Source organism: Ahaetulla prasina, chromosome 4 (genome assembly GCF_028640845.1).
Source record: "Ahaetulla prasina isolate Xishuangbanna chromosome 4, ASM2864084v1, whole genome shotgun sequence".
In the NCBI taxonomy this organism is placed as follows: Eukaryota; Metazoa; Chordata; class Lepidosauria; order Squamata; family Colubridae; genus Ahaetulla; species Ahaetulla prasina.
The window spans coordinates 52,937,003-52,949,320 of NC_080542.1; the positions used below are offsets into that span (position 1 = coordinate 52,937,003).

The 12,318-nt window shown below is 35.7% G+C and overlaps 1 protein-coding gene across 1 annotated transcript in view; it reads right to left on the reverse strand.

The window, feature by feature from the left end:
* Nucleotides 1-3,673: 3,673 nt before the first annotated feature.
* The window catches only part of KCNH6 (potassium voltage-gated channel subfamily H member 6), a 135,291-nt gene continuing 126,646 nt past the window's right edge, over nt 3,674-12,318 (reverse strand). The window contains exons 12-14 of the mRNA XM_058183445.1: nt 8,662-8,842; nt 6,834-7,023; nt 3,674-4,132 (exon numbers count right to left, since the gene is read on the reverse strand). Coding sequence (XP_058039428.1) covers nt 3,848-4,132; nt 6,834-7,023; nt 8,662-8,842 — 656 coding nt within the window. The 3' untranslated portion in view covers nt 3,674-3,847. The remainder of the gene's footprint in view (nt 4,133-6,833; nt 7,024-8,661; nt 8,843-12,318) is intronic.

The window sequence follows — 12,318 nt, forward strand, 5'->3', positions numbered from 1 at the left end:
TACACAACTATAAATTACTTATGTGGAGCTGTCTTTGAAGATGATTTAGAAATGGCAGCTGGCCCAGAACATAGCAGCTTAGTTCCTGACCAGGTATAATGGAAGTTAGAGTTGACTTTGCAGAAGGTGTGAAATAATTCTTAAAAGAAAGACTTGGATTTTGATGAGAGATTACAGGGTCAGAAATAAAAAAGTATAAGGAAGAAATAATCACACTTTGGTTTAGTATGAGATGGTATGGAAAGAAATTTGACTGGACCTTCAAGATTTTGTTTTTTACCCTACAACAATAAAATAGCATTTTTAGGATCCCTATGGTATCTATTTCTTGCTTTCGCCTACCTTGAAGAGCTGAGATAGGGCCTAAAATAATTCAGCAGTGTAACATCCGTTTTATAATAGCTGTAGTAGTTGCTAGTAGGTTTCTGGGTCCAATTTTAACTCATGAGAATCTTATTCTGTAGCTCCTTACATGCCTTGAATCTACCTTGACTAGGTAGTCAATGCAAGAGGAGATGTTTTAAGTCCCTTCTTTTTCGGGGAGTATTTTGGAACAGGACTTCTCAGAAGGTGTCTTAGTGTAGAGAATAAGGAAGATGACTTTAAAAGAGATATGCAGGAGCCACTGCCTAGACAAAAGGAGCTGAACATTTTTAAAGTCCAGAACTGTGAGATAACATTTGGAACCAGTTTAGGCAGAGTCGGTTAGCTTAATTCACTGAATTATAACAAGGAAGAAAAGGACCAGCACAATCAGATTTGCAAGGTTCTATTATTGTAGTTACTATCCCAGCTCAGTGTATTTATTATCTTAACTACTAATACAAGTAGTTTCAGACTTTCGGTGCAGTTGATCTCCTGGTCTGGTACATCTAGTGGAACTGTTACCTTATCTTCTCGCCCTAGAAGTCTTCTTGACTCCTATACTGCTATAATTTAGGCAGTCCATTAAATCAGTTCTAAATTAGAAATACTTTAGGGCAGGGGTCTCCAACCTTGGTCCCTTTAAGACTTATGGACTTCAACTCCAGAGTTCCTCAGCCAGCTTTGCTTTGCTGGCTGAGGGATTCTGGGAGTTGAAGTCCACAAGTCTTAAAGGGACCAAGGTTGGAGACCTCTGCTTTAGGGGTTAACAGTCTGCTGCTATGCTGGCAGGTATGGCATTGATTTCATTTATTATTTAATACTACATGCTATAAACTTTTGTCTTACTGATATAAACAATTGAGATACTGGCAGTTTACAGATAATATAATAATGCTAAATAATTTCAAGAAATCAAATGACTGAAATTCTTTATTGTGAAGCTTCAATATTTTTTGGAAGAGTTATTTCCATAGAGCATGAAAAATAGATTATAGGATTGTTTAAGTATTCGTCTCTCACCCTGTAGTTTGAAATTCTATTGTTAAAAAGAGCTACGGTACTTTGTGTGTCTTTTGTCCACTAATTTCAACATCAATTTTCCTTCTACTTGTTACAGTAAGGACTTAATTGTTAATCTCCATTTGCAGTATGGGATAATATATTGAAGAGTTTATGTTTTCATTCTTTGTGTAGAATGCATTTGCACGGCAATATTTAATGTTTATTTAATTATTAATAACAAAAAATATCACCCATGTCAGAAAGAAACCTTTCTCCCTTTTTGTAGTTTTCTTCTTTTCTTCACTTTTAGCAGAAGTGAATAAGTCACATAATCATGTGAAATCATTATAAAAATTACTTTCTGGAATTCTCTATTGTCTTCCATAAGCAGTTGTCACTTTTAACATTCTCAGAACAATCACACATCAACTGTAACCAGAATCTGGTTTGTTGTCCAATACTTCTTTTTTGTTTTGAGAAAGTAGTCAGGATAATTGTCATCTTGGACCTTCATGGGAATAGATTGTTCATTGATTAAACAACTGCTATCCAATTGCCCAGAAGTACAGGGTATAAGAGAAAAGTCTTATGGCTTCAAACTGTTAGACATATATCATGGATATTCTGCTTTCATTATCCTGCTTCAACCAACTCTTTTCAATAAGTACACATCGTGTTCTAACTTAAAGAGAGGTAGTCATCAGACCACAGTAGGTGTCAAAATAATCTTTATTAGCAAAGTAATTAACATCTTGGGGGTGGCAAATGCTTACATTTTCCCCCTGCTACTTAAGATGGGGATTTAATATATTTTTCTGGGAACGTGACCTCATACCATTGCAGCATTTAGTGGAGAGGAAGAGAAAGAGGATTTGGGTACAATAATTCTTTATGCAGTGCTGTCATATAACGTCATCAAAAAGAAAGATGACACTCTTATACAAAAAGTGTAATCTGATTAGCTTTTCTTCTTAAAGGATATTCTAAAATTGTGCTTATATCAGGCAAATTTGTACAAAATGTGTTACTCATACATATATTTTGCATAGTGGTTTAAGCAATGCCTGGGGTAGTTTTAATCCAAAAGGAATTGTTTTGTTGCAAATGCATAATAGTAATCTTCACATTTCCTAAAACATAATGCAAACCTACATAAATCTTGACTGTTGTAAAAACCTGGGAAAGAAATTCTGGAATTCAACTATTGCTCCTGGCTCTTTTCTGAGCCTTGGGAGAGAAACGTCACTTCCACTTTATAGATTACTAGATAGAATGTGGGAAAATATTTCTCTATGAGAATATGCTCAACAGTGTTTATTACAGGGTACTTAAGATCTGACACTACTGTACAACAAATTTACATAATCTGTCAATGTGGTCTTCTGCCTTATTTGATGTTTAGTTTTAACTAAATTTGGTAAGACTCTCCTTTTTAACAAATACATATCAAACTGGAACTACAGACCAAAGTGTATATCTTAATTTATTGAAGGGGAAAGTGTCATAGAATTAAGAAGAGAGACTAAGAAGGGCTGTTAACAAAAACAGAGTCAATTAGATGTGCAGTTCACCGTTCTACAAAGGACTACACTGCATATTTTAAACTTTCATTGAATAGTCTTCCTTATATTTACATCCCTACAAGAAAAAAATAGAATTTATAATCTCACTTTATTTTTGGGACAAATCATTATATGCAAAAATTATATCATCCTTCCTAGGGTCACATATAATTAATAAAATCCTAAGATATTAATTGTAACTATTAACAGAAGAAATATCTATTCCTAGTACCCTCTAACCCAGTGATAATTTTGTGAAGTTCTTAGCAATTTCCACTCCGGGCCACATTTACCGTTAATTCTTTATTATTTTACAGAAATGTTTCTCTTTTCACTATTATTAAGTATGTAAATTATTAATAGATAAAACTTTCAGCATTCATAAGGATCCGCTGTTAATGCATGTCAAATCCGAGTTGACTTAGAGTTGCCCACAACTGCACGTAGTGTCACAGCATACCTAAGGTGTGAAGTGGATGATGTGTAAGTGCAGGTTACAGTTGGCTACAGAAGGCCAACACACACACCTTCCAAATACCAACTGTGTTTTGCAGTGGTGCGCACCCTGCATGCTGATTGGCAGATCTTACATCTTGTTCTGTGCTATTCTGTTTAAGCAGAAGAGCACAGAATGAGCATTTGCAGATGTATAAATGCAACAGCTATTGCAACCAAAGAAGTCCATCAGCATGTTTATGTCATTGTTCTTGGAAGAGGGAGGGGGAGGAGGGGGGATGTTTGACTTCTCTGTGTTAGAAATCAATGAAGTCAATTCTCTTTTAAATTGCCCTTTTCTCAGAGAGCAGAACATAGTTACAGTACGCTGGAAATGTCCTCCAAGTGTAAGGAGTAAACCCTATACTAAATGATTTCTCAATTCAACTCCTCTTCGCTTGGCTTTCTGTGCACTTGGATTCCTAAACTATAGGAAGGAGTGGGTCAGAGAGATGTCTCTGAATGTCCAAATGCTCAGATGTTGCCTCAAGGTGTTCAGGGAGAGAATGGAAACGAGATCCTTGGAAAAGTTTCTGGTTATTAGGTATCCTCCAGTGAGGTTCTTGTTTTGACAGGAACTGTGGATAAAGCTGTTGCTGGGAATTGATTGCTACAGTATCATTTAAAGCCAGTGACAGGGGTAAACCACTTGACAACAAATTCCTAGATTTTACTGTTTTTTTTCCAATTTCACAATAATTTGGAATCTAGTGAGGAAAGAAAAATAAAATCATACTTCCAGTAATATATTTGTGTGACACAGAATATCAACAATAACATGAAAACTCAATGTTTAAGCATCTATCATAACTATAGAAATATAGTTACAGAAGCATTATAGTAATAAAATTAAAGAGAGATGAGCTACCCTTGGTCTATGAGCTATATGTTCTAAATCGTTCTAAATTTGACTGTAAAAAATATGATTTCAGTAACAGAATTGCCGAAGTCTAGAATGCGCTACCTGATTCAGTTGTTTCAGTTACAAATTTTCACAGTTTTAGTCACACATTGACTTCCGTGGACCTTACGTATACTTAAGTGGTCAGTAGAGGGGGCGTGCATAAGTGCACTAAGGTGCCCATCGTCCCTGTTATTGTATTTTTATTGTTTTATTCTTGTTCTCATTTCTGTTTGACAAATTCTAATAAACAACTAACTAAATAAATAAATGTGGGTCTTGCCATCAGAGCAACTTCAGATGGTAAGCTGAAATTTGGTGGCAAAATGGTCCAATTTTGATGACCATTTTTCACTTCCCCATTTGCACACTATGAATTTGAAGTGAAGATTTGATGAACTAACATTGTATTATTTATTTGCATAAAACCAAAAAACACATGCATATACCTTTCTAGACGTGCAATTTAAAGAAAACTCAAACTGAAAAATGATGAACTTGTAGGGGAAGGATTTAATGAGACCATTTTAAAAATTAAACAATTCTGAAATCTTGAACTTTCGTGGCTACTATTATAGGCAAACTATAAAAGCCTGAGCTGGTTCCTAGCTACTTTAGTGTTAAACATATTTTCAAAACTACAATACAAATGTCCTCTTTTATTTTGCTACAAAGAAGGTTGCAATATTGGGCACAGCTCCCTGAAAATCAGCTATATTATGCATATACTTAGTATGGTCCCCTGCATCGAACAAACAAATGATAAAATACAGCAAAGGGGAAAAAAAATATATTTGAGGCAGAATAGTTTTCTTCCTACAGAATAGAGCTTTCTTCTATCCATTCCTTTTCCCCCTTTTGTTAATTGACCCTGAGTCAGATCAGACTATTTATTTTAGTTTATTTTTTTACCTTCCCAATCTGACATGACTTTGTAGCAATGAAGTTTTTAACTGCTTCATTGAAAATGAATAATTCAGGTTCCTGCGTCCAGTGGGGAAAATGGTAGTTTAATTATCTCCAGAGAGCATATTTCAGCTTGTTTTGCCCCCAGTTATGGGGGCTAGGATTGTTGTTGGTGGGGAGCCAGCTTTTTTTTCTCTGTATTTAAAGAGGAAACCAGAAACCAACCCATTTGTTTGGGTTTTTGTTTCTCATGAGCAAGCCATAGAAATGGAGATTTCCCCATGGCTGGTGAGTTGAGGGAGTCTTTCAAGTTCAGAGGTATGATGTAGCCTAAATTAGAACCAATCTACCTAATTTCTAATACACTTTTTGGATTGGAATTTCTGTTTCAGTTAAAGATAGAAGAGATACAGATGAGTTTTTCTCTTTGTGGATATTTGTAATTTTTGGAATTATAATATTTAGAAACAGCTGAGAAGCTTATTGACTTTGCTTGCCTCATAAAAAGCTGAGAACTAAAGAAATTAAAAGACTTGTAGCTTTTCTTTTTAAAAGATTGAATAGGAAGAACGTCTTCTGTGGGACAGCTGTCCTGTTTATATATCAATGATAAAACAAAACCTTAAAAATCAATTTCTAGAACAAGATGTCTATTTTAAAGAAAATGTTTGATTTAAGGGCCTGTGAAGTGCTTGAATTTTTTAATTCTTTACTTTAATCAGAAATTACTACTAAAGACAAACAAATCTCTCTGGAGATGACAGATGGATTCACTAGATTTACAAATAGAGTTGAATGACTATTGAAAAAAATGGAAAAAGACATTGTGGATTACTCTTTCAAACAGAAATGTAAGAGATTTATTGGACTTACTTATTTACTTACTGAAATTACAAGTAAACTTCAAGATAAGAATTTTGACAGAATAAGAAAGGATACTAGAAGAAAACAGGAGCCAGAATTTTATCCATTACCATGGGGTAATGGATTAATTTTTGATACCTAAAACTTTTCTTTTTGGTAATATTTAAAAGTTCTTAATTTCTTTTTTGTAATGTTTAATTGCTAAGAGAGGGATGAGGTGACCATAGGTTAAATAGAAAAGAAACCTATCTATTCATGCTATTATGTATTTTTTGCTATTTTTACTGGATCTTTGCTGATTAATAAAGAGAGCTGAAGTTTACAAACCAATTTATAGAAAATGGAACAATTTATGGAATGAAGAAGTATCTGTCTGTATTTTAAGACACAGTGATGAGTTGTTAATGAAGCTAATTTTGGACACTGCAAGAAACTAACAAGAAATGTAATTACGATTTTGGGATTTGATTTATTAGAATTACATGGGATTAAAGAAGTAATAGTAGGACTATTGTTAATTATATAATAAGAGTTCGATGTATTTTTTAATTTACTGTAAATCTGTATCCTTTTTTTGTTTGCACTTTTCTCTTGTTTTTTGCATGATTCTTTTTTTCTATTTTCTTTTTTCTTGCTTCTTTAGTTTTATGCATTGTTTCAATTTTTTTTTTTAAAAACCAATATTTTAAAAAGCCAAGAAACTGAATGTTTTAAGTTTTTTAATGCCTTCATCTTACCTCTTTCAGGGGAGTCAGTTCCTCTTCTCCCAGGGATGGATCAGGTTCTGTGTTCCTTAGGTTCATGCTATACAGAGATAAATTACGGGAGGAAGGCGAGATGGAACTATATGCAGGTGGCACTTGAGACAGCTGGCGCTGTAGCAGCTGCAGAATGAGATTAATGTCGGAAGACATCCTGGATTCTAGTCTATATGAGAGAACATAGTATTTTCCCCTGAGGCATTTTGATTTCTGAGGCAGTACAGAAGATTGATTTAAGAGCAGTTAGAGTTAGCATAGAACTCTTTCAAACAGTGAACTATACAACAGTAAGAATCAGAAGTCTGGTAACACCTTTCCCAACTAATAATCTGATTAAAAGGTTTTGTTTCTTCTATTCTATTCTATTCTATTCTATTCTATTCTATTCTATTCTATTCTATTCTATTCTATCCTATCCTATCCTATCCTGCCCTGCCCTGCCCTACCCTACCCTACCCTACCCTACCCTACCCTACCCTATCCTATTCTATTCTACTGAAAATTTATGCCTTTTAATAAAATGTGTTGGTTGGAAAAGGTGCTATCAGAGTTTCCTAATTTTTGCTATACGTAGGTTAATATGGCTCTCCTCCTATAGCGTGCAACACCAAGACTTTTCCTTTAAAAACTGAGCTTTATTTTCAGCTTCCAAAAGCTGACACTACATTTTGCTATTTATTTTTAAGCAGCAGTTGTAATTCCCAGAGGACCTCCAGATGCTGCACTGGTTCATCTGGGATAGTGGAAACCCATCCAATACTAAAAATGGTATAGATAGTATTCAATTTATGATTGTTTGTTTAATGACAATTTCAAGTTATGACAGCCTTGGAAAAAGTGACACATGTCCTCTCCTCAAAATTATAACCATTACATCCTCTGACAGCCATGTGATTGCAATTTGGATGTTTGGCAACTGGCTGACATTAATGACAGGTGCAGTGTCTTGAGTTCACATAATTATGATATGTGATCTTCCTAACCAGCTTCTGACAAGCAAAGTCAGTTGGGGAAGCCAGATTCACAACCACATGCTGTCAGCTCTGGAGACCATCTTTTTCTTTGGATCTTCAGGGCTGCCATACTTAGTGCTGTGGAAAATTGGGAGGGGGGATTGCATGGAGTTGTGGAGATATCTAGCCATAAAAACATTATTTTCTCTGAGAGTCAAGGAGTCAAGTCCCTTCTGCCTGCCCCTGGAGTGGCATGACTGGGAGGCATCTCCAGTTAGAACGGTGCATTGATTAGACCATGTGATGGACATGTAGGTGCAGGGGAAGGGACTTGAACTTTCTTTTAGGTGGAGAAAACCTGGAAGCTTTCGGATTTGGGTTTTCCCAGATGTGCCAATATGACATCTCTTTCTTTCGTTGGGGGTGTTACTTGGAACCCTGACACGTGTCATGTGTGATGATTCACTTAATGACCACATGACTTAACAACCAAGATTCCAGTCATAGTTATAGTAGTAGGTTGAGGACTACCTGTAAAGTCTTAGAACCAGCAGGCCTCAAACTCACTCAGTCTTGTCAGGGTTTAACTGAAACCTGTTGTTCCTATCCAGTCCTTCATAGCCCCAGATACCATAATAAGACATTCACAACATTTTAAAATTGATAATGGTGATGGATGCTGCTTGTCCAGCAGCTTCATACATTTGTTGAATTTGAGAGAAGAGCACTGAACTCGGCAGCAGCATCTCTCATGCCCAATTACTTTCAGGAATTTGGGTTGCGTTGTTGAATTCCAAAGCTATTAGAACTGGAACATTCTTATTTTCAAATCACTGAATGTCTGAATTTACCTGCTAAGCTGTGCCTGCAGGCATTCCAGCTTTGCTTCAATCTGCCGTGGTCCATCCTCAGGATTTAGAGGTGTGCCCATTGGACTATGTACCAAGGAGATGTGCTGGAAAGGCTCCGACAAGAGACTGGGCTTTTTTTTCTCCCAGAATGTGAACAGGTTGGAAACATCCAATGATGTTGCTGGGAGTTGAAAGAAAAAGGTTATCTATGTAAAATTGCATGGCATTGGCCCAGATTACCTGAGGAGCGATTTCAACCCAATGGGATTGGCCTCCCTCATCTGTACCAGCAGAGGAGGCAGGCTGTGGACCCTGTTGATCAAGGAACTCCAGCTGCTGGGGTCCAGAAGAAAAGGTTTCTCTCTTGTGGCTCCTATCCTTTAGAACTTCTTGCCTTCTCCAATGAGATCTGCTCCCACCCTCCTGACCATCCATAGAGCCTGAAGACCTCAGTCCGCCATTTGGCTTCGGGCTCTAAGTAGCAAGTAGCAGAGTATCATGCTAGACTGATAGCAGATTCCACCCCCCATGCATCCTGCTCCCTCCCACCCAACCTGCCTTTTAATTACGTTGTATTTGTATAGCTATTAGATGCACATATTTTTATGGTTTTATTGCTTTTAATGTTGTAAGGGTCAGTTTGCTGCGAGATGGGCAGCAAACAAATTTAATAAATTAACAATTAAAGGGTTTGATTTTGGTTCTATTTGCATTTCTATTTGCATTTATATCCCACCCTTCTCCGAAGACTCAGGGAGGCTTATACTATGTTAAGCAATTTATGGCATCATTATGTCATTTTTCATTTTAAAAAGCTGTTTAATACATCTATTTAAAACATCTATTTCTGAAAAAAATAGAAACATGATAAAACCAATTAAACCATTAGTATACACCAGTTTATACTATTAATATAAAACTAAACCAGTTTATACTAACAATGTAAAACACTAAAACTAGCAATTATTAATTAATTACAATAATTAGAGTTGATACAAAAGATCAATGGAAGGCTTATTTAAGTTTGTTTTTATTTTGGCAAAACCTGTCAGGTTTTCTTGTTTTTAATTAGAAATTACAGTAGTTTTGCACAGTGGAAACCAGTTTTCAGCATGTCAGCTTTTGCACTACAGCCAGATGAATGTCAGCTGTACCTAAATATCAGGTCACAAATATACTTGGTTTAAAATAATTCCTATTTATAATTCTTACAATGTTTGTTAAGTGTCTTTTTCTCATTAAGTAATATAAGTTGTTGTATTTAGTCCTACCCTTGTTTGGTCTTAATCAGTCACTCACTTGTTCTCTAAATTTCATTAGAATATTCCCTCTTACAATTCCCTCTCCTCAGTTTGCATTGTCCTATTGATTTAAAAATTATATACTGTACAAAAATATATATAAAGACTCGTATCAGTATGCTGTAGGGAGGAAATAAAAAAATATCTTTATGCTAGTCTCCCATTTCTGGAGTATGAAACAAAATATGATGGCTTTTGCCGTATCTCAAGGGCTACAAATTTCTTTAATGCTTCTAAAACCATTTTGTTCTTCATTGCCAGTCGTGTCTGAAGATGAAAATATCCTGGGCCCCTCTTGAGAAGGTATTTAAAAGATCAATACTGGTACTTTGATCTGTATTCTTTTTGGACATCTTGATAAGCACATATATATTATTGAAAGGAAAGGAAAAGTGATTTTGAGAGTGAGACCAATGGGCATATCTTTTGTCTTTGATCTCCTTGATTTTAATCTATAAAGACTGGCCAACCCTGTATTGGTGATACATTTAGGTTTACTTGATACCTGAAAAGAAAAAAAAGGGAGGACAAATGGTGATGGGGAGAGGAGAACATACTAATTGTTTAACTTTTGGCATTTGCAACAAAAATTACAGAGAAAAACTACAAAAAACGGACTTAGCCTATATATTTGTATGTATATGAAAGCACTTTTTCCAGTATCATAAAGACTTTTGTTTTAGTGGCATGAATATCCTAGAGACAGTTACAAGACAAAAACTTTCAGTACATAATTGATTAAGGTCTTATCAATTTCTGGCAGTAGCCTAGTACTAAGTAACTTAAGTACTAAGCAACTTAAGGCCCACTTCCAAAGGTGTTAGACAAGGATGCAGCTTGGCCCAGATGCAATTCAACCTTTATGCTAATGACATCTTGGGATTTCTCCATCCTATTAATGTCCACATGCCAAAGAACTTTAACAGGTATATCAATGTTCTGTTGGATGCAAGTGACATGGTTCTGACGGCATACTCCTAAGTAGGCCTGAGAAGATTAATGAGGAAATTTAGTGCCTGATATGCTTTTGAATAAGATTAAATCAAAGGTAGTGGTTTTGATGGAAAGACAGCCCAAATGCAACAGGCAATCTGATGGGAGTTATAAAATTTATCATATTTAGGGAAGTGGTGAAATCCACTTACTTTCACTACTGGTTCGGAAACGGAAGTGCGCGGTAGCCTTCTGTGCATGCACAGAGGATCAAAAACAGGTTGTAATGACGTCCCGGCAGGTGGGCAGAGCCTCCTACTACCAGCACTACCAGTTTGCATGAGCCGAATAGATCTGGCCAGATTTCACCACTGATTTAGGGGTGGATATAATCTTAGCCAACCACTTCAAATGAAGTTCTGCGAAGACAACCACAAGCTCTAAAATGTTTTGTATTTTAAAGATCCACAAAGCAAAAATTGTATTAATGTTAACATATGGCCTATCAAAGGTACCCTTACTTGAACAAAATTATAGGTATACTTTTTAAGAACTATTCTAGGGATTGATAGGAATACATCTGTAGTAGCACTACAAATAGAAAGAGGTACCCCTCCATCTATAGTATAACAATAATGAAAGTTTTTAATTATTAATCTATGATCCTCTCAGTGGAAACTGATGATGTACCACAAAGGTGCCTTAAAAAACAGTTGGGCACACTTCAACCTACCACATGGATCAATCAGTTTCTCCAAATTGTCTCACATCGTGGCCTCTCAGCACAATACCTATCCTCAGTCTGCCACTGAGGCCAGGGCAACATTCAAACAAAGAGTTTTGGGTAAACTAAACTAATATTGAGCCACTTGCAAACATCAAGTTGTTGAAATGGCTGGCCAAAAATAAAATAATCTTCCAAGGAGAAAAATACTTGACAATGGATTTGACTCAGTATCATAAATAGCTCTTACCATATGAAAGATTCAAGATTCAAACTGCTAGATTCTATGATCAAATAGGGAAGTCAAATGCCATATCAGAGAATGTGTATTTGTGGAACATTAGAAACAGAAGACATTAGCACATATACTCCTATTCAGTTATCAATTATGTGCCTCAGCAAGGATTCAAGTCTTACAGACACTATTCAACAGAACCATAAATGGGTCCCAAAAGATTACCTTATTTTTTTCAGGGCACACATATAAATGTAGTCACTAGAACTGTTAAATTTATAATCAGAGCTTTCCAATAAAGAATATGTTTTATACATTGAGGATCTGAAATGTGAAACTGATGAATTCACTTAAACACACGCTGTTTCTGAACTTTAGGATTCATTTCCTTATCTATCTTTGCATTCTATTTTACTTTGTGCTATTTTATCTTACTTTTTTATTTTTAGCCTGTTTCCTACTAT